We start from the raw sequence: 20,236 nt of genomic DNA, 5'->3' as shown, positions 1-20,236 counted from the left end.
TAGTTCATGAGCTTGAGTTTTCTCGGATTACTGATCACGACAAAATAGAGCATTTAAATTGATGTAGGCGCGGGGATTGAGAAGTACCTGCCGCGCATCAATAAGTGATATGCTACAGTTGACGATACATTCTAAAAGAAAATCAACCTTGTAGCTACAGGATCAGATGCATGGTGAAAATGCTTTTGAAGACTGCATATATATTGAGAGATAAGGTAGACGATGCGTGGTGAGGGAACAGACTGGCGGTAGGGCCAGAGCAAAAGCGAACAATGGGAGAAACCCGAGCGAGAAAACTATGAGGTAAAGGAGTACAACAATAAGATCGTGATAGTACAACGCAAGCAACATGAACCAACCCCTATCGGTGTTCTTTACCGGCTAGCTCAAAATTACAGCGGAAATTGTGGCGGGATATCCGCCCCCGAAGCCAACCAGTAGCGGCAGACTTTTCACCGTTCCCAAACGTCTCTCCACAGATAACGCTTCCCCAGATCACCTCGTGTGGACACTCGATACCCCGGAGTTCATCGCCAATCAGCTTATACGCATTCGTTGAGGGTAGTCTCTTATCTTGGCGACCGATAGCAGGCGTCGTACTGGCGTATGACACTCTCAAAGTCGGAAGAAAGGGGTATGTTCACAGCGAGTCGACACGCCATATAAGGCAAGCTGGTCTTCTCCATCATCGGAAGCCGATTGCTTCTCAACAGCTCTCGGTCTTGATTCATCTTGCATCCTTCGTCATGTCTCCATCTAAGCTAGCCTCCCTCCGCATGAGCCTGAGCACAGCGCTGGTAGTGTCGGTATGCGTCGTCGACTCCGTTACCATAGCCTACGACGGCTCTCTTATGGGTTCTCTCAACGTCATGGCCTCGTACCAAAAGTACTTTGAGCTCACAACGGCAACGACCGCTATCAACACATGCGCCACCTTCCTGGGAGCCATCCTCATCGGCCCGTTCACTGGGATGCTCATCGACTGGAAAGGCCGCAAGATGGGCCTCTATGCATCCGGCATCGTCAACATCATCGGCGCTATCATCGCTGGCGCAGCAGTGAACATCGCCATGTTCATCGCTGGACGTCTCATTATTGGCATCGGAGTCGGTCTGGGGCAGACTGCCGCGGGAACGTATGTAGCGGAAACGACTGCGCCATCCATCCGGTCTCTGGCATTAGGTCTCTACTTCTCCTGTTGGGCTGTTGGAGCCCTGCTTGCGGCCGGGATCTCTTATGGTGTCAGTATACTCGTGTCGCACATCTCTCTGTCGAGGTGACTGACTTTCCTCCTAGTCCTCCGCGCTTGAGCCATCAGATTGGGCTTGGAGAGTTCCCTCGATCCTCCAGGCTTCACCTCCTCTATTCGTCATGATCCTTATCTATCTGGCCCCAGAGTCTCCTCGATGGCTTGCCTTTCGCGACCGAAGAGACGAAGCCCTTCAAGTGCTAGCAAAGGTCAACGGGGCTGACGCCAGTGACGAGAATGTTCAGATGCAATTCAGAGAAATCATTGAGACATTGGAATACGAGAAGCGAGAGGGGAATGCTTTGGGAATCCGCGGAATGGTCCGCAAGCCCAACCGCAAGCGTCTACTGCTGGCCCTATCCGTTGCGCCTCTGGCGATGTTGACGGGATCAAATGTCATCACGTAAGTTTGCGCTTCCTCGTTACTATTAATTAGCTGCCCGGTTCATCACCTGACCGGCGACTTTAGGTACTACTTTGGCCGAATGCTGAGCCAGGCTGGCGTCACCGATCCAACCACGCAACTCCAGATCAATGTCATCCTGTCCTCCTGGCAACTAGTTGTTGCAATCACCGGATCGACACTAGCCGAGAAACTGGGCAGAAGAGTCCTCGCTCTCGGAAGTTTGGGTACCTGCTCAATCTTCTTCTACCTTCTCGCAGGTCTCACGGCCAAGTACGGGGCCTCGGGCGACAAAGCCGGCACATACGGCACCATCGCGTGCATCTTTCTCTTTCTAGGTGCATATGCCTTTGGAATCACGCCTCTTACGGCCATGTACGCGCCTGAAGTCCTCTCGTACAACATGCGCGCGAATGGCATCGCGATGCAGGGAATTCTGATCAAGTCTTGTGGTGTCTTGGTCTCAATGGCGTTTCCGTACTTGATGGAGAGCATCGGTTGGAAGACTTACATCGTCAATGCGTCGTGGAACATCTTAATTTGGGTGTATATCTACTTCCAGTGGATGGAGACGAAGGGTCTGACGTTGGAGGAGATTGATGTTTTGTTTGATGGGCAGAAGGCTGTTCAGACGATTGAGGAGGGTGTGATGAAGCCAGCTGCAAGGACCATCTCGTGAATTTTGAGTCGTTAGAGAGCCCTACGTTCTATACCTACCTCGAGCAAAATATTCAATTTGGTTTACTTAATGTCTGGTTTCGAAATGTCGATGGTGCGTGTTTAGACTCATTGGCGTGAATACCGGCGTTCGGGGGCGATTGGCAGTCCGATTTGGACGCAAGGCGCGTTTGTCACCAGCTCAGTAACGTATCAAGTTTGCAAGATATCTGCTGTTGCCAGACTGTCTTGCATTTCATAGATCTTTCAGATCTTCATATTGTCTTTCAAATATCCCAAAAAGGCAGTTGCCCCAATGAGTCACGCCCTTCTGACTGGCGCCCTTCGTCCCAAGTCATGTTCACTAGGTGATCTTTGCAATCATCCGGGCGCCACAAAGTCAAGTATTTACCGGGACTAGACCGGGAAATGCTCCACAATAAGGTGCGAAAAAGGCGGAAGTGTTCCCGCCAGTCCCGCCCGAGAAGCGCCGCCCTTCCGCCGCTCAAGAACCGCCATCCTCCCGTCAAACCCCGGGATTCATCTCTTCTCAGACGATAAATCCCACCAAAGAGCCCCATATCACAGATAAATGTGATCATGGAGACTCAGAAGCGGAAGAGAACCGCCGTCGCCTGTCATTACTGCCGTCGAAGGTGAGTTTACACTGGCGGAACTCGATCCCGCTGCCATCCGCTACAACACCAATGCAAAGGCGGATGATCGATGCGGCTGTTGTTGCACATCTCCTTCCGCTCGTGTGGATTGAACTGTTTGAATCACCTGGCGGGACTGTAGGCTAATCTCCGCGACACTCAGAAAACGCAAATGCGACGGCAGGCAACCCGTCTGCACTCTCTGCGAGGAAGCCAATAACTCTGAGTGCGAGTATCCCGCCACTGAAGAACACAAGTAAGAAAACATCTACCCGAGTAACTGGCGCACGGAATAAAGGGACTTTCCCGCCGTGAGGCTGACGTGCCACATGGCCCAGAAGACCAATCTCCGCAGACCAGACAGCCGAGATCCTCTCCCGCCTGCAACGCATCGAACAGTCCTTCGCACACTTCGCGTCCCTCCCGTCAACATCCCACCCTCAGCCAGATGACCACTACACCCCGAACTCACACACATACCCACCGCCATTCCAGAACCCATCCCCAGAGTCCGCCTTCCCGTCCCCAGGCTATGGAACTCTCTCCGTCGACCCATCGCTCCACATCCCCTCCGCCGCCGCGACCCCCGTGGCGCCCCCGACGGAACCATGCATCACCGCGCCCATGGCAATCCCCATGTCCCACTCCACCACCACAGGGAGCCTCCTACAATCACGTTCCGCCAAAGCGCTGCTCGGGGACTACCCCTCCGACGTCTTCCTCCGCGTGGAGAGCAAGAGGGCCCTCCCTGAGCCGCTGTCCCTGACCCCGATACCCCTGAGCCAGATTGTCTTTCCGGAGATCGATGCGGAGGAAGCATCGTCGTTGGTCGATAACTTCTTCGACCTTGTGAATCCGCAGCATCCCATCCTCGACAGGCGAGACTTTGAGCACATCTATCGAGATGTCGTGGGGAGCCCCTTGCAAGCTGACCTGCGCTCTGTTTTGGTCCTGGTTGTGTTGGCTCTAGGGCACGCATCTGTCGACACGCCTGATTTGACGCGAGATGGGTGGTTACCTGGCGTGGAGATGTTTACGCCCGCGTTGCAGGTGCTTCTCGGGACGTGGTTCAACTCGTTCGGGGATACGATCCTGCTCCCGCAAGGACTGTATCTTGCTGCGTTGTACTACAGCTACCTCTCAAGACCGCTTCAGGCTTGGAGACTGGTTCACATGGCGTCGACGAGTATACAGCACTATCCCATCCGGTGAGGCGGCATTCCTGGTTGCTACCGCCTGACCAACGGCTACTAACATGATCCTTAGACACAGGAGTATGCGTCAACCCTTGGAAGAAACGCACAACCACCAGCCCGTAACCCGTCTATGCTGGGCCATCTTCGTCCTCGAATGGTACGTCCCAAATCCACACAACCCCCCATCTCATCGTGTGCATGCTGACTTTGTATTCCCAGCGACATCATAGCAGAACACCACCTCCCCCGAAGCGGCATCGACCAAGTCATCGAAAACCTCCCCTTCCCGCGCTGCGGCAACCCGCCCGACCCCGCCATGCTCTCCTGGCTCGCAGACCTCTCCGCCCGGCGCCTGCTCAACCGCATCCACCACGTAATGTACGACACCGCCTCCCCGACCACAAATTCCGCCACCGCGGACGCCTTCGCCTCCGTCTCCGCGGAGCTGAGCCACCAGCTCGGCGCGTGGTACGACCTGCTCCCGTCCGCGATCAAGCCCGATCTGCATACCGCGAGCGGCAGCTCGCTGAGCGTCGACGAGGCGATTATGGTGCTGAGGTACCATGCCGCGGGGGACATCATCTTCCGCCCGTTTCTGCACCAGGTGTGTGGGACGGAGGGCGGTGCGGTGCCTGGGGAGGTGGTTGTTGAGAATGCGAAGAGGTGTTTGGGGCATTGTCGGGGGTATTTGGATGTGGTGGAGTATAGGTTGAAGGGGTCTTGTGGGTCGTTGGAGATTGTGCTGCATTCGTAAGTTGGAAGCTTCCCTGTCTCTGGAGAGGTCTCGGCCTTGCTAAGCAGTGACATGGGCAGGACGCTGGCCGTGATTTTGTTGTTGACGTTGGCTTCGCTGTCGCCGGTCTTAGCGGAGGCCGTGCCGGATATTGATGAACTCCAGATCAAGGCGATAACCCTGGTTGAGAAGTGGGCGTTTCCGGGGTCAAGTATAGAAAGCATGTTGTCTATCCTGCGGACGATGAGGTCCAAGTATCAGATACTCTACTGAAATGCAAGTCTCTCTAATCAGCCACAGAGGCTGCTGCCTATTCTACGGTGATGTCTAATTCGGCAAGAATGTCTCGGGAACTCATTCCAACGAAGCACTTGTAGATGCCGCGGTCAACCCTCCATTTCCCACCAGAGCCCGGGCCGCCTTTACCCACGACATCGAACCAAGCAACCGCCTTCGCGTCAAGATTTATGGCCAGCGACCTGGATTCTCCAGGGCGGAGCGAGACTTTCTGAAACCCAGCAAGGGATCTCGGGGCAGAAAGACGGCCTAGCTCCTTGATCGCAAGTGAAGAAGAGACGTAGACTTGTAGAACCTCGCTGCCCGAGACTTCACCGATGTTCTTGACCGCGATGGTGATCGTAGCTGAGCGGTCACCGTCGGCGGAGATGGTACCGCTCAGCGCGACATCGGTGATCTGAAACTTGGTATAAGACAGCCCGAAGCCAAAAGGCCACAGCGGCTTTGTCTTCTGCTCATCGAACCAGCGGTAGCCAACTAGCACACCCTCTCCGTACTCGGCATAATCATTCTCGGCGTCGCCAGGAAACCACTTATGCGATCCATGGTCCTCGATCCTCTTAGGAAACGTCAGCGGCAGCTTCCCGGAAGGATTGACCTTGCCGAAGATCACGTCCGCAATAGCGTTTCCGCACTCCTGCCCTTGATACCACGCATGCACAATGGCAGCGGGCCCATCAACCCACGGCATGGCCACAGCACACGCAGACTGCGTCACCACCACCACGTTCGGGTGAGCAGCTGAGACCGCAGCGACCAGCTCGTCCGTCCTCCGCGGCAGCGAGAGCGAAGTGCGATCCGATCCTTCACGTTCCGTGTCGTTGTTGTGCCCCACAACAAGCACAACCGCATCAGCGCCCTCCGCCGCCGCGACCGCGTCGCGGAACATCTGCTCCTCGTCGTGCCGGAAGAGCATCCCCACGCGGACGCCCGAGATCTTGTGAAAGAGCGTGTTGTCGTGGGGTCTTGTCGGCGGCGGCACGACGACGTTGTCGACGCGCAGGCGGTACGTCTTGCCCGCCTCTAGCTCCCTGCTTGCAAACACCTCGACGCTGCCGCAGTTCATGAAGTTGCCGCTGATCTGCGTCCAGTCTGAGTTGTCGATGAGCAGCTCGTCATCGATGAAGAGCTTCGCTTTGCCTGTGTTGGAGAGGCTGAAGTCGTAGGCTCCTGTAGCGCTGGGGCGGAGGAGGCCGGTTGCTTTGTAGCTGTAGGGTGTCCCGCGGAGGGAGGGGGGGACGTCGCCGTCGGACATGAAGTACACGAGGGAGTTGTGCCAGTCTGAGGAGGAGATGACGTTGCCGGAGAAGGTGTTGCCTGCGAAGAAGTCGACGCGGAGACCAGGGGCGCCTGTGACCGGGTTGGTGAGGCAGTCACCGATCAGGGGTGGTTGTAGATGCGTGAAGATGCCGCGGTGGTGGGTGATTTGGATGTCTGGGTTGGCAGACTTGGCTGCGTCGCTAATGGAATCGAAGGGTGTGGTGATGTAGTAGGGGTTCACGATGGCGCTGCCGGTGCCGCCTGTTGTCGGGGTTTTGGCGTTGGGGCCGATGATGGCGAGGGTGCGGAGCTTGGAGGGCGAGAGGGGTAGAAGACCGGTGTTCTTGAGGAGGACAATGCCTTGCGAGGCTGCCTCTCTGGCAGTTTGGCGGGATTCGGGAGTGTCCGATTCGCCTTCGTTGCTTTGTGTAGCTCCATGGATGCCGTTTGTGCCGTTATGTTGTTGGTTGTCGAGTAGCTGAGCTCGTGCGAGGAGATGAAGGAGTCTTTTGACAGACGGGTTGATGTGTTCTTCTTCGGAGACAGCACCACACTCGACGGCTTTCAGCAAGACTTTCCCGTAGCGAAGCGGAGGCCCTGGCATTTCAAGGTCTGTGGTAGCGCGGATGCTGTCGATGGTCGAGTTCAAGCCTCCCCAATCGCTCATCACCAACCCATCGTATCCCCACTCCTGTCGCAAGATATCATGAACAAGAAAACGACTTGTGTCAGCATGTTCGCCGTTTATCTTAGGATATGCTGTCATGGCAGTCCAAGGATCCGCTTCCAAGGCCATCTCGAACGGTTTGAGGTAGATCTCTCTCAGCGTCCGCTCATCAATCTGCTCATCCATATTAAACCGTCTCGTCTCCATATCGTTGGCGACGTAATGCTTCATACACGCGCCCACGCCCTCGCTCTGCACCCCTTTGATGTAATTACTAGCCATGACGCCTGTGAGATACGGGTCTTCGCCAAAGTTTTCAAAGTTGCGGCCGCCAAAGGGCGAGCGGCTGATGTTCATGGTCGGCGCGAGCAGGACGTGGGCTCCTTTGGTCTTGGCCTCGGCCCCGAGGATTTTGCCGACTCGTTGGATGAGATATGGGTCGAAAGTGGCTGCGAGAGAGATGCCGCAGGGGATGTATGTGGTGTGAGTCCCGTCAGTCCATCGTGAGCCGCGGACACCAGCTGGGCCATCACTTGTCTTGAGGCTGCGGATGCCGAGGCGGGGGATATCTGCAGTTTCCCACATGTTCTTGCCGGATAAGAGAGTGCATTTTTCTTCCAAAGTGAGGGACTCGAGGATCTTGGAGATGATGTCGTTCATGTTAGACCTTGGTGCCCCCATCGATGTGTCGATGGCCATTTTGAGGAGGATGAGTCGCACGAGAAGAGACAGTAATTATCTTCAAGAAGCCCAGACCGGCTCTGAAGTGTGATACCATATTGAATTCTAAGTCGAATTGAATTGTTCTATATACAGAAGTTCAGCAAAGAGAAGCCCACAAGCGTTGACTGGCACTGCATCTGGGATTCAAGGTGAGCTTGATGGGACAGCTCCACCGTAGCATGCTGCAGAGGCTCCATGTCAGGCGGAAGCAAGCCGCCTGGCCATCGATGATGAGTGACCATTGTCGTTGGCGGTCTCAGCGGTCAGCGTCCCGCGCATCCATGTTCGCGTCTGTACGTGGAGGATGTGCAGCGGGAAGGGGCGGGTTTTCCGTCACAACCTCAGGAGATGCAGTACCGGGATCTCCGACCCACTCTTCACGAGGACTCGGGAAAGTAGTGTCCGCGTCACGTGAAAGAGCTCGTGACTCCGCGTCAAGGTCGCATTCGACGGCCCGTGCATGGGACAAAGTAGGTCCGTGCGTTGGAGCTCGTCATTGAGCTTGGGAGGCGTGGGGAACCCGGAAGGTGTGGAAAAGGGGGGGCAACTGCCGCTTGCGATCCAAAGTTTAATCAGAGCTCCTGCAATTCTTATCTTTTTCTGCTTCCGGCGAATGATCTTTCCAGAACTCCATTTCCCAGCTTCCCCTCCTTCCAGTTCCACAATTCGAGCTATCTGCCTCTTTTCTTCGTTCCCCGAACATTCCTCCTATTCGCCTCCATTCCAAGATCCTCGTTCCTGCTGAATACATCGTCATCGCAATCGGTCACCATGGGTGCCCCCACTGCGACCCCGCCATCGGCGAGCACCAGCTACGGATACACGCCGACGTACACGCCGCCTTATCGAACTCCACAGGGCGCTTCCAGGAACACCTTCTCAACGTCAGCCCCGACACCTTCGCCGTTGGGAAAGCGGAAAGCTGCCGCCGCTAATGATGGATCCCCCGAGAAGAAGAAGCCGAAGAAGGATCCTAACGCCGAAAAGCGATTGCGCCGCTTCCGCCCTAGGCCGCCCTCCAACTTCAGCGACGTCTACAACAGAGCTCTGACGCAGAGGTGACTTCCATCGGACTCGACTCAAACTAATCCCGCTGACGTCTGGTCATAGATTCTATGTACTCGAGCGAAGAAGATGCGGCACTGATGAAGTTCCAGAGGAAGAGGTCGAGTTGACGGGGTCCACGGGCAACATCTACACCGTCAAGATCGCCCAGCGTCCCACGTGCACCTGTCCTCACTTCCTTGCCGGCAACCAATGCAAGCACTGGCTTTATGTACGCAGCTCCCCACCCCTATGTCGCAAACAGCTCTAACAGTCGCAGGTCATGTCCCGAGTCCTCCGCGCGAAATTCGAGCATACCTACCAACTTGCCCTGCTCACTACCGAACTCAAGGAGATCTTCGCCAACGCCCCGCCCATCGATAAGCCCTCCGATGCTACGCAGGATAAGAACCGGAAGCCCGTCGAAGGCGACTGCCCCATTTGCTTTTGCGAACTCGAAGCCGAGGGTGGCGAGGCAGTCGTCTATTGCCGCGCTGCTTGCGGCCAGAATATCCACAAGGAGTGCTTTGACACCTGGGCTGCGACGAAGCGTAGGAGCGGTTCGAACGTGACGTGCCCATACTGTCGCAGCGTGTGGGAGAATGACACTGGCAACATGGTGAAGACCGTCAAGAAGAATGGCCAAGCGACGTCTGAAGGCTATGTGAACGTCGCGGATCAACTGGGCATCAGCACTCGAAGAGGTTTGTTATTCGTACACACCAGCTTCAGGACTAGACTAACACACGGCTACAGATTACAGCACCTACTCGAGATGGTGGAGAGGCTCGGGATATTATTGAAGCGGATTCACTCCGCAAATCTGCTATTTACGTTTGGCTGTTTCCGGACCTTCACCTAGGTGCTTCGACTCCTTTTGGGTCGCAGAAGGTTTGTTGGCGTTGATTGGAGGATAGAGGAGTGCGAATTTGTGACGACGTTAGATACCCATTAGCTGGCTGCTGCTTTCAGCCAATGAATTGATGATACATAGTAGATCAACTTTTCGAGTCGCATGCCAATTGTTCATGAGGAAACCTCTTACACACAAAGGTTCAAAAACACGAATCAATCATCAGCAGATTTGTCACTGGCAACTTTCCAGGCAAGTGGTCGTCTATCAACTGGCCAACTTTATCATCAAACATGCATATTTTTCTGCGATTACGCTATTTCACAATGCGAGGTAGCAAGTCATTATAGTACTGAGCTAACCGTGACTTCGGCCACTGCTGCCAGGAACATATCACACATTTTACTGGCTCCTCTTCTCCCTCTCGGCCTTCATCTTCTGATCCTCCTCCTCAGTCTTAGGAACCTTGACCAACGTCGGCACCGTAACGGCATTCAGCTTCCGCAGAGCCTATCAACCCGTTAGCACACATCCACGCCCCGCATCGAAAAACCCCCTTACCCAAAAGGGCGGCAACAACATCACCCGACAAAACAAAGCCACGGCCCCCTCCTTCCACACCCACGCCAGCGTCCAAAAGGCCTTCGAATATGACTCCCGAAAAGCGTCACGTACCTGCGAAAACGCGCCCTCGGGCAGCTCGTTGTCCCACTTGTCGCTGACCTTGGCGATCTTGCCGTCGGCGCCGACCTCGATCTGCACGGTGCTCTCCATCGTCTGCTCGCTCTTGACGCCCTTGACGGTGTACGTATTCTTGAGCTTGAACTCGATGGGGTTGCCCGCGGATGTGACGGTGTGCGACTGGATCCGGATCGGGTCGAAGAGCGCGGGCAGGCCATACCACTGCGCGGCGAACTTGTCGTAGCCCTCGGCGATGGTGATGTTGTCCTGGAAGGTGGCGGTTTTGGACCAGAGGGAGAGGTGTTTGAGGGTAGGGTTTCCCTCGAAGAGCTGTCGGTGGTTAGCGATTCAGCAATATGATTTGAGGGGGAAGGGAGTTACGTCGAGAACACTGCCGACTAGGACTTTCTGCTGGTCGGACAGCGAGACGCCTGACTTTTGGACAATGTCCTTGTTCTTGATCCCGATTGACTCGAAGGAGGGCGCGTTGGCGGACGCGGAGGCCTGTGCCTTTGCGGTCTCGGAGGGGGTTCCGGTGGACATGTTTGCTTGGGCGCTTTTGGCGAGGGACTTGGCTTGAGGGGTCGAGAGGATTTGTTTGGCGAGGCGGGCTGTTGAGGGCATGGAGGCGGTGGTGTGATGGGAAGAGAAGGATTGAAGCGGTTAAAGGGAACGCAAGGTAGCTGGGTTTATGGAAGTTTTGCTGCGGTAAGGACTTTGACCATCGAGGTGTGTTGCGCATGTCTTGGTCGCGTCACTGGCTTGAGAGGCGTGGTGATGATGGTGGGTGACGTCATGACTTGGATTTGGGGACGGTCTGGGGGTTTTGCTCCGGCTTGGATCGGATGAGAAGATGCCATTTCGGGATTTTTATGTCCATATTAGGAGTGAAGCATTTCTGGTGGTGTTGATGTAAGTCTTGGTGTTCTCGTCCGCCGTGCTAGGTTCCGGTCTGGTCGGCGCCAGTTTCGGGGTGCGGAAGGGGGTAGACCCACAGTTCCCACCCGCACCCGCGCCGTCGCCGGTCCGGATACTCCCTCAATCCACCAGTAAACTCACCTGCGCGACTATTCTTCTGGAAAATAAATGCTTTTCGCCGGTGCTCAATTGCAAATGAATCTTAATATTCAGTCCCGTGGTACCAGCGCCCTCGATGTACTCCGCCGAGCTCGGGGTGCGGATGGATGTGGGTCAAGCCTTTCCACCCGTGCCGTGTCACCGGCCCTGTCGCATGGTGGCCGGCTAGCCAGAACATCCGTCCGTGTCAGAACTCATCAGCAACTTGGAATACCGGAAGCCCAACAGAACGAATCGTTAGGCCGAGTTTCACAACGCGGGTGAATGAGACAGATAGGCCAATCGGTCTCGATCGTCAATTCGGCCACCAATTGTGAAAACGCTGATTATGGTGGCCTATCATGACGCTTGTTCGACATGGACACATAGCAATGGGATCTTCACTGAGGATTCAACAACTTTCCAATGATAGAGGGTATCCTGGTTCAAATTGGAAGCGTCGCGATGATACGTCTGCTGCGTTAAACACTCGGATTTTCCGAGAGATTGTGCACACCCATCCAAGACATTCATCAGTTGGAGGTTGCACGAACCCCAGCCATCTCCCTGTCTCCGGTGCCGAAGACGGCAGGTGACGGCGCTGGGCGATCACGGCAAGCTCGGAGAGTAAGCTTCTCCATACTCGACCCATAAATAGCCCCAAAATAACACTATCGTTGCCGCTGCATTGACGTCACCCACCTTGTTGTGTGAGCCAAATGTTACTCGGTGGGGAACTGTCAAGTTACGATCGGCAAAACCTGCCAGGCCAAGTGAACCACCTCCAGACGTCGACAAAATCAGCGAAGCGCAGGAAGTGCGAGGGCTAGTGAGAGCGAGGCTAGTGAGAGCTCACGATGTCAATGGCTTCACATAGTTTACAAACAAAAAGTCTTGCCGACATAGGTACCTATTGTGTATTATGGCTACTCAGCCGCTCAAGCTCAATACCATGCATATTGCCTGAACCACACCGTACGATCACAAACAACAGCTTGGCACCTTATACCTACCTCATAACTTACCCTCCGGCCATCTTTCCATTAAAAACAGTCGATGAGCGCAATCAGACATCCAAAGATCATCGCCATAGCTGACTCATGTAACGACGTTGAGAGCCATGTTCAACAGAGGCTGGGCGGTGGAGCGAGCACCCGCACGCTATCGAACTGTACGTCGTCGATCGTATCTTGGCGGCATAAGTGGCACGTTGGAAGGTTGTGGTTGAATAGCCGCAGCCGACGTTGCAGTTTTCCCCGTTGACGCGAAGATCAGGAACATGATTGTGACCTTGTCAGCGAGCTAGACAAGACGATCTCGTTTTCAGATAAACTTAAACCGCCTCCCCCTGTTCTAAGGACCAAAAGGTAGGAAAGTCCCGCGGTAAAGAATCGACTTCAATGCAGTATCCTTGTCATCGGGCTGACGCGCGGCAATCAAGCGCCGTGTAGAAATATCAAGCTGTTCTTTGAATTGGGATGTCTGTAACACGTGAGTGAAGATCTGAGCGTCTCTTGGGTCATGAGAATGCTCTGGGGCATCAGATTAGGAGTTGCCCCAAGCTCTCAATATTAAGTGGCTTCATGTCTTCAGGGCTGAAGCCATTTGCCCCGGTTGTTACCCCACGTGCGGAATGTCGTGTTTCTGGGATACTGTGGAGAGGGTCGGAGTTGCAATGACTCGGCGTTCAACCTCAAGGTATCATTCCCCAAGGGGTTCCAGCTCTTGCGCGACTGGCCTTGGAAATGAGGGAGGGAGATTAGAGTGATCGGTAAGCGTTTTAAATCAGCGAAATCAACATTCACTGGGCTCTTGTGCTGGCAATATTTTGCTCTTAAGTTGTGAAAATGAAAAGGAACAAGTAATGAGGGTGGAGCACTGGACGTTGGAAGGTTCAACAGCGTGTGTCGTCATGGGCGAGACGGGTAGCCCACAGTGTTTGATCTAGGCTCCGAAATGAGGAACCATCATTCTGCATTTCCAGGCCTGTGTGACAGGGATCCTAAATTAGCCAGTGAAGAGGTTCTCGCGATTATCACGTCGTAGGAGAAGATAATGAGGAGGCCTCACATGCTCCGCGTTTGATGTTGGCTCGTAAACGTTTGAATTACTACTTTGAAGGAAAATGCATGCCTGCTCTGAAGAGTGATACCAAAGTATTTATACGTTGCTTAACCCCCCCGGCCCCGCCTTTCTCTTTTCAGTGCACATTGGGATGACTCTAGTTAGCCTCAGCGCCTTGAGCACCACACTTCTTTTCGCAATAGTACGTGAACTCGTCACCACCAATATGCCAAGCCTCAGAATTGCAACCAAGGCCATCCTGAAACACATATCAGTCGAGTAGGAAACTAAACGAAGTGCCAGACGACTCACAAAGGTGCAATCAGGGCACGTATCCCATTGGTTGCTTCCAGTATTGCGCGCCTTGTACATGTCGCAAGCACACTTGGTCTCGTCGGGCAAGATCTCGTAGTTCTTGACCCAGTTATAGCTGGGACTGTATGGAGTGCCGCCAATAGGGTTGTTCGTTCTGTCCTTGACGCACACGGCAGTCTTATGGAGGTCGGCGAAGACGCTATTGGGGGTCAATACACGTGGCCAACGAAGAAGGAAGTTGAGGAACGAACCCAGCTGCAAGGATAACCACGGCGAGGAGATTGGAGGTCTGCATCTTGGAAACTGATAATGAGTCGTAGAAGGATGGCTGAAAGACGAGAGTAGGGACTACAGGAAGATTGACGATATAGGCTGGTCAACGGTTGAGATATCTAGAAGAGGGCTGGTACGGGTGCTCAAATACAAGAATGATCTACGCGTTAGATTGGAATAACATAATATCCAACTCTTCCAACAAAGTCCACAGGAGTCCTTCTCATCGAAGACTTACAGTTGCGGTCGCGGACGCTCATCTTTCCTTCTTGAGTGTAATCAATCTATTTGCAACCAACTATCGAAGTACATTACTCAAACTGTGAAGCACTCGTCCAACATTAACACGATGTTCTCGTGCAAAAGGTCTCGCTTTTCTTGCAGATACCCACCATTTCAGCTTGATTGATGTCCATAGTTCATCTCATGATGTATTCTGAGTCGTGTGGTATGGAGAACTTCGAACGATCGCTTGCCTGTTAGGGTAAACGTCTGTGCCAAAGATGGAGCACATCTGGGTCGGTCCACCATATCGGTGAAGTGTTGCCGACGGGTCGGAAGTCGATCATAACTCGTTCAGTTATAGACGTCAGCTTGGGGAGAAGGTCTGCCTCCAATGATGTGGTCGGTGGTTGGCTGCTTCTCAACCCAATTATCTGCAGCCTCCACCATGACTCGCTGGGATGGCGCTGCAAGCGACTTCGTCGTCGGATGAACCCCACTGCCCTTGATGATTGAGCCGACTCGGAGTCTCATGCGATAGTCTGTGTAGTTGACCTTTGCAATTGACTGACGGCGAAGACATACTATCGACATTCCGTACGAGCTGAAAAGCTATAAAGCTATGATGGCTGCGACTCGATTTGCGACTCGATACCATCTCAGTATCCCCATCTTCTCTCCCTCAGATATCACTTCTCAGCACCCGAAGATTACTTGTCGTTGTCGGCACAATGGTTTCTGCCAAGCTCATCACCGTTCTCATGGCTACGGCCGCAAGTGCTGCTCCTCACTTTGCGTTGCGAAGCCAATACGGAAATAGCACTAGACGGTCTGTAGACCATACCCTGGCTGGCGATGAAATGCTTGTTTACAAGAACGGGAACGGTATGTCATTTTCTTGTCTAGTCGCTTTCATACACTTTGCACTCTATCACAGACTTATCAGACTAACGCCTTACAGTGGAGGTTGTCAACGAGAAGCAATGGCTCGCCCTCCTCGAGAGCGAAGGCATCAACCCGGAGACCCCCAAGTTTCCCCAAGACTGGCTTGACAGCGCCAACCACCTTGCGCCTACTCCATTCAACGAGACCTCCGACTCCAACCTCCACACTCGTGACTGCTCCAATACGTTTTCCATCACAACCGACAAGACGGAGCGTTTCGTCAACTGGGATGTACAAATGGCTCCTGTCGTCATCGGCTTTGGAAAGGGCATCGATGTTTCCGTCGCCTCTTCGTACTCAGTCGCGAACAGTGTATCTGGCAGCGCTGGTATTGACATCAAGGCTATCAAGGACCGTCTGGGTGCAAGCTTTGGCGTTGACTACACCCGCACGTGGACGACGACGGCTACCACGACGGTGCGAGGCACCATTGAGGATGGTTGGACCGGTACTGTCATTACCCGTCCCTGGGTGAACCGCCGGTCCGGCCGTACCTTTCAGGGATGCCCGGGCTCGCTGAAGCAAACGGGCACGTGGATCGCTGATTCGTACGAGGAAGGGTCCTATGAGGGTGTGAAGTGGGTTGCTGGAGCCATCACTGTTTGTGCCAAGCAGCAGAAGGCTATTCCTTTGTCCCGGTGCAACGGTGACGGAGACTTCAAATAAGAGGTCACGCTGTAATTGAGTTACTGCGGTCTAGGCCACCACAATGAAGTCTCGTTTTGACAACCTTTAGGGCGGTCTTTAGAGCTACCAGAGAAACCAGGTCGGATGGGAACGTAGATACCCGCGGTCGTTGACTAACGCATACATTGTAAATAGCTTTACGGCTAATATAGAACGGCATTCCGGTTGCCCGGTGCTCCCGAAAAAATTGGTGCCCAGGTTTTGTCATTGATTTACCTTGATTGCTTCGATGATGGACATCCATGGACGTTTTTGACAGCGCTTGTCCAAAGCGTCCATGGCAAGAAGAATCAAATGATCTTCCATGTCTTCAGTCCAAGAGCGCAACACATCGTGGAAGCCCCCTTCTGCTTTCGTCTCAGGTTCTCTGAATCAGTTAACAACCTATGCCCTGTTGCCAAGACAGACTAGACCCCTAATGTGGTGGATGACCAGGCCTCGCAGCGGCGCAGCAGTCTCAAAGACGCCTAACTCCCACAATGGCCGCCAAAGAGACGTGCTCGGATTGGTGGGGAAACCTCACATCTCACAAGCCGGGCGCGAGGCATTGGCGTACATGACATCACATGGCCTTCTTTTCGAAGCGCCTGCCCATGAGCACAGCCCATATATGCCTGAAGCCTCTTTTTTGCTTGCAAGGCGGACCCTGGAGGCGATGTTCCGACGGTGGATAAAAGAGCTGAAATAAGCTTAAAACCACTTCAACGATCTTCCACCTGAATTCCAAGCAAGACATAGTCTCTATCAACGGAAAGATCGACAGAAGACCATCATGGGTTTTGTATGACCTCATCCCCTTGGACACACCACAGCCAACGGTGCGCTGACAGCCATTAGTTCAGTTCCGTGGGACGAGGACTTGACAAGTTCGCCATGTACACAGTAAACAGCGTTGGTATGTGTAACCCTCCTCGCAGTGTTGTCGAACTCGTTACTGTTTCCGACAATTTCTGATTGATGAAATAGCCACAAACGCCCCGCAGAACCAGGGAATCGTTGTTGGCGACATTCCTCCTGGGAACATGCCGTCCAAGGGTCAGCGACCATGTCCTGAGCACTTGTTGCCGAAAAAGCGCGAACAAGCGTCGGTGCAGAATGAAGCCGCATCCCAATCGAAGGTTGTGGATTCGAAGGTTGTAAATAATATGCTTGGATAATGTTGTAGTGCAAGGTAGAATAGAGCCTCCCAACCGTCCGGTGTTTGTCATCTCATCGTACTTCCAAGCTGGTGCATTCGGCTGGTCTTCTCTCCGCAATCGCCCAGGGGTCTCAGCTGTTGTTTGTCAGCACTGCGTGAGTCACTCACGTCATCCGCATTTCTTGCAAGCATCTGCCTCTTCTGCCGGGTTTAAGACGCAGATGCAGTCAATGCTTCAAAGTTAAGGTCGTCTCAAGAGGGGGCATCCCATAATTGACCAATCACCATTCGGCCAGCTTACGAATCATCGCTGAAGTTAAGCTGGTCGATTCTATCTCTCAATCCGCCCATGTGCAAACCGCTGCTATCTCCACCAAATTGGAATCAAGCTCTAATCTGGATGTTGCAACATCGGTTCGGCCAACACCACAAGAGGGTATGTCAGCGGCATATCATGGCATGATTATCAGCATCCGAGCCTTGGAGATCACCTCCTTGCCGCTCGTATGTGCCCATGAAGAGACTTGAAAAGTATTTGAACCTGCCTTTCCCGCTTGCTATTGTCGAAAAGCTCAGCATTGAACAGCAGCAACAGCTCTAGCAACAGCAGCACAACATCCAAACCCCGTCCCACATACAACACATTCGCCAGACATGGCGGCCACTCAAGATAACAACAAAGGCTTCTTCCCATTAGCCGGTGTCGCTACTGATGGTTGGTCCACCGAGGATGAGGCAACAGCCACATGTCTTTGTGGTGCCGTCCAGCTCGCCTTCGTAAGTCCTAACAACGGCTTGCAATTCAGCTTGGAATCTTGACTGACCTACTGCCACAGCCAACACATGGGCCAGGCCTCATCAGTAGATTCCTCTGCCACTGCGCCGACTGTCGCAAAATCAGTTCATCGATGTTCTGCTCTAACTTCACCGTTGCCGACACCCACCTACGCCACCTTCGAGGCAAGGAGACCCTGAAGTCTTTTACCCAGTCCAAGACCATCGCCACGGGCAACGATATGGCCAACCACTTCTGCGGGAACTGTGGAACCCTCCTGTACCGTGTCTCTTCGGGGTTGCCGGGAATGAGTATCCTGCGGCTCGGCACTGTCGATGACTTCAGTTTAGTCGAAAAGAAGTTGAAGCCGCAGGTGGAGCAGTTCATCGACACTCGGGCGAGTTGGCTTCGTCCAGTAGATGGAGTCAAGCAGATGAAGGAGATGCATACACCAGAGGATGTTGCGGGAATAGAGTAGCACGAAAATTGTCAATTGGCAGGCTGAAACTTGCTTTATGATGCTATACGTATTTGTACCCTTTTGATTAGTGCTTCTGGCTCTTGTCATCGGTTTGTAGGCTGCCCTAGGACGAACTCCTCAGCGACAGGGCGTAGCGCGTGCTCTCGTCCAAGTCTTCAGCCGGGAGCCCCAGGCGATCTCCGTCAGACTCAAAGTCTGCATCTCCGCTGGGAAAGAAGACCCGAGCATACATCGATCTGTAAAAGCCCTCCGGCTTCCCCCTCTCCATGTCTTCCATGCCAGCCTTGTAGCGTGCCTCGGTTGGTTCGAAGTAGATCCTCCAGTCGTCGTCAGTCGTGCCCGTGACTCGCTTCACACTGTCAAACATCTCTCTCTGGCTGATTTTAAAGCTTGAAACGAAGAGGGTACTGTTGTGGAACTCGGAAATTGTCGTCGACTGGTCATCTTCGTCTCGGGGAAGTACTTTCAAGCTGAGAAGTGAAGCAACTGCGCGTCCGCACTGGACCCAAGTTGACGTGTTGATGGCCTTCATGCCGTCGTCGTAAAACGTAATGATGCGGTTGTCGAGATCGAATCCAAAGGTTGCGGGACCGGCTATAAGGCTGTACTCGTACCAGAATCCGTTCATCAAGGTAATTGATGTCATGCCGGCCTGTTGGATCTCGGCGATGTTTGCGAGGACCGTGTTCCCAACAGGAATGTCTCGTCGGAGATTCTCGCTGGTTGCGAAATTGATGCTGTAGGCGTTCGGCATCACGTACCTCACTCCTGCCTTTGCGGCGGCCCTGACCAAGGCACTGTGGGTTCCCGGCGCCGCGCTGAGGGAAAGCGTAATGACCAAGAAATCCTGGCCTCTCAGAGCGTCGATTAGAGATTCCTCGTCGTTGTAGTCAACAAATGTTTTCTCTACACCTTCGGGCAGCGAGTTGCTGCTTCCGCTACGCGTGATTGCCGTAACTCGATGCCTCCCCGTTTTGAGAAGTTGCGCTGCAATAGCTCTGCCTATTTGACCCCCTGCCTTGAAAGCAGTTAGTATATAAAGCCCAAGGTCGTCAGAGTCAACCGACCAACTTACACCAACAACTGCAACATTCTCAATCGAATTACGGAACCCTTCGGTTGCGTCTCTCGCGTACTTGGCCATCGCGAAAACGATTTCGATAGAGATGAATTAGAGCAGATGCAACGCGTAACCAACAGAAGCGGCGAATTATGTGTAATCGGAGTTGTCGAAAGTTTGTACGCTGTGGCAAGCTCCGTCGAATGGATGGCGCCCTTATATGTGAGGCAGCCCCCATCGTCGCCCGACAACCGTTAGTAAGTGGGCTCGGTCAAACTCTGGAGTTATTGGACCTGAAAGTGAAACTCGGTATCGTTTGTATCGTGGAAGTAAGGCTGACAGTAGGTTCCGGTCGGCCTTACAGGAGTTAGGCTTTCTGTCACCGATGATTCGGAGCCGCCGGTCGGCACCTCATCTGCGTTGTGGGAACAAAGATCCCTGCCTCGCATCCGACTATCTTGGTTATTGAACTCCATATGGCTAGCGTTACGTTCTCCATACTTCTTCTGCTCAGTTCGGAGCCGGGCGACAACCTTTTGGTCGCTTCCATCTCCACGGGTCCTATCGACGTAATTGATCTTGGTATATGGTTCTCTTCAATGTATGGTTAATTTACGCTTTCCTCAGGGTCAGATCGTCTGATTTCATGACACGTACAGAGCGGTCAATCTTCTACCAATCTCGGCTGCGGATACCGCCCCAGCCGCATGAACAGCCGGCAAGATGGTCACAGCTTTGATGGTGTCTTCCAACCTTAAAGGATTTAAAAGAATTAGTAAATCATCCGTAAGCCCGCAAGAC

The 20,236-nt window shown here is 53.6% G+C and overlaps 9 protein-coding genes across 9 annotated transcripts; 5 read left to right on the top strand and 4 right to left on the bottom strand.

Annotated features, from left to right (window-relative positions):
• Nucleotides 1-746: 746 nt before the first annotated feature.
• On the top strand, nt 747-2,331 carry GCG54_00012326 (Lactose permease; the record flags this gene model as incomplete). Its single annotated transcript, XM_045412204.1, has 3 exons — nt 747-1,241; nt 1,297-1,652; nt 1,686-2,331. 3 exons carry the CDS (start codon nt 747-749, stop codon nt 2,329-2,331), a joined length of 1,497 nt encoding a protein of 498 aa, XP_045261239.1.
• A 578-nt stretch (nt 2,332-2,909) lies between these two features.
• Nucleotides 2,910-5,167, top strand: GCG54_00012325 (uncharacterized protein; the record flags this gene model as incomplete). Its single annotated transcript, XM_045412203.1, is given in 5 exon segments — nt 2,910-2,965; nt 3,129-3,221; nt 3,304-4,173; nt 4,381-4,911; nt 4,924-5,167. The coding sequence occupies 5 exon segments, from the start codon at nt 2,910-2,912 to the stop codon at nt 5,165-5,167; spliced, it is 1,794 nt and encodes a 597-aa protein (XP_045261238.1).
• Nucleotides 5,168-5,204: 37 nt separating this feature from the next.
• GCG54_00012324 (Beta-glucosidase B) lies at nt 5,205-7,817 on the bottom strand (the record flags this gene model as incomplete). The annotated part of the gene is made up of 1 exon (XM_045412202.1): nt 5,205-7,817. One exon carries the CDS (start codon nt 7,815-7,817, stop codon nt 5,205-5,207), a length of 2,613 nt encoding a protein of 870 aa, XP_045261237.1.
• A 795-nt stretch (nt 7,818-8,612) lies between these two features.
• Nucleotides 8,613-9,688, top strand: GCG54_00012323 (uncharacterized protein; the record flags this gene model as incomplete). The annotated part of the gene is made up of 4 exons (XM_045412201.1): nt 8,613-8,899; nt 8,952-9,117; nt 9,166-9,589; nt 9,642-9,688. 4 exons carry the CDS (start codon nt 8,613-8,615, stop codon nt 9,686-9,688), a joined length of 924 nt encoding a protein of 307 aa, XP_045261236.1.
• A 452-nt stretch (nt 9,689-10,140) lies between these two features.
• GCG54_00012322 (uncharacterized protein) lies at nt 10,141-11,043 on the bottom strand (the record flags this gene model as incomplete). The annotated part of the gene is made up of 3 exons (XM_045412200.1): nt 10,141-10,248; nt 10,414-10,749; nt 10,801-11,043. The coding sequence occupies 3 exons, from the start codon at nt 11,041-11,043 to the stop codon at nt 10,141-10,143; spliced, it is 687 nt and encodes a 228-aa protein (XP_045261235.1).
• A 2,653-nt stretch (nt 11,044-13,696) lies between these two features.
• GCG54_00012321 (uncharacterized protein) lies at nt 13,697-14,149 on the bottom strand (the record flags this gene model as incomplete). The annotated part of the gene is made up of 3 exons (XM_045412199.1): nt 13,697-13,798; nt 13,852-14,053; nt 14,106-14,149. The coding sequence occupies 3 exons, from the start codon at nt 14,147-14,149 to the stop codon at nt 13,697-13,699; spliced, it is 348 nt and encodes a 115-aa protein (XP_045261234.1).
• Nucleotides 14,150-15,080: 931 nt separating this feature from the next.
• GCG54_00012320 (uncharacterized protein) lies at nt 15,081-15,960 on the top strand (the record flags this gene model as incomplete). The annotated part of the gene is made up of 2 exons (XM_045412198.1): nt 15,081-15,234; nt 15,311-15,960. The coding sequence occupies 2 exons, from the start codon at nt 15,081-15,083 to the stop codon at nt 15,958-15,960; spliced, it is 804 nt and encodes a 267-aa protein (XP_045261233.1).
• A 1,813-nt stretch (nt 15,961-17,773) lies between these two features.
• On the top strand, nt 17,774-18,372 carry GCG54_00012319 (uncharacterized protein; the record flags this gene model as incomplete). The annotated part of the gene is made up of 2 exons (XM_045412197.1): nt 17,774-17,896; nt 17,956-18,372. 2 exons carry the CDS (start codon nt 17,774-17,776, stop codon nt 18,370-18,372), a joined length of 540 nt encoding a protein of 179 aa, XP_045261232.1.
• A 106-nt stretch (nt 18,373-18,478) lies between these two features.
• On the bottom strand, nt 18,479-19,519 carry GCG54_00012318 (uncharacterized protein; the record flags this gene model as incomplete). Its single annotated transcript, XM_045412196.1, has 2 exons — nt 18,479-19,393; nt 19,451-19,519. 2 exons carry the CDS (start codon nt 19,517-19,519, stop codon nt 18,479-18,481), a joined length of 984 nt encoding a protein of 327 aa, XP_045261231.1.
• Nucleotides 19,520-20,236: the final 717 nt, after the last annotated feature.

Source organism: Colletotrichum gloeosporioides (genome assembly GCF_011800055.1).
Source record: "Colletotrichum gloeosporioides strain Lc1 chromosome Unknown consensus_65, whole genome shotgun sequence".
Taxonomy (NCBI): Eukaryota; Fungi; Ascomycota; class Sordariomycetes; order Glomerellales; family Glomerellaceae; genus Colletotrichum; species Colletotrichum gloeosporioides.
The sequence above is the reverse complement of the archived record's forward strand: the minus strand, read 5'-3'. Positions and strand labels throughout refer to the sequence as shown.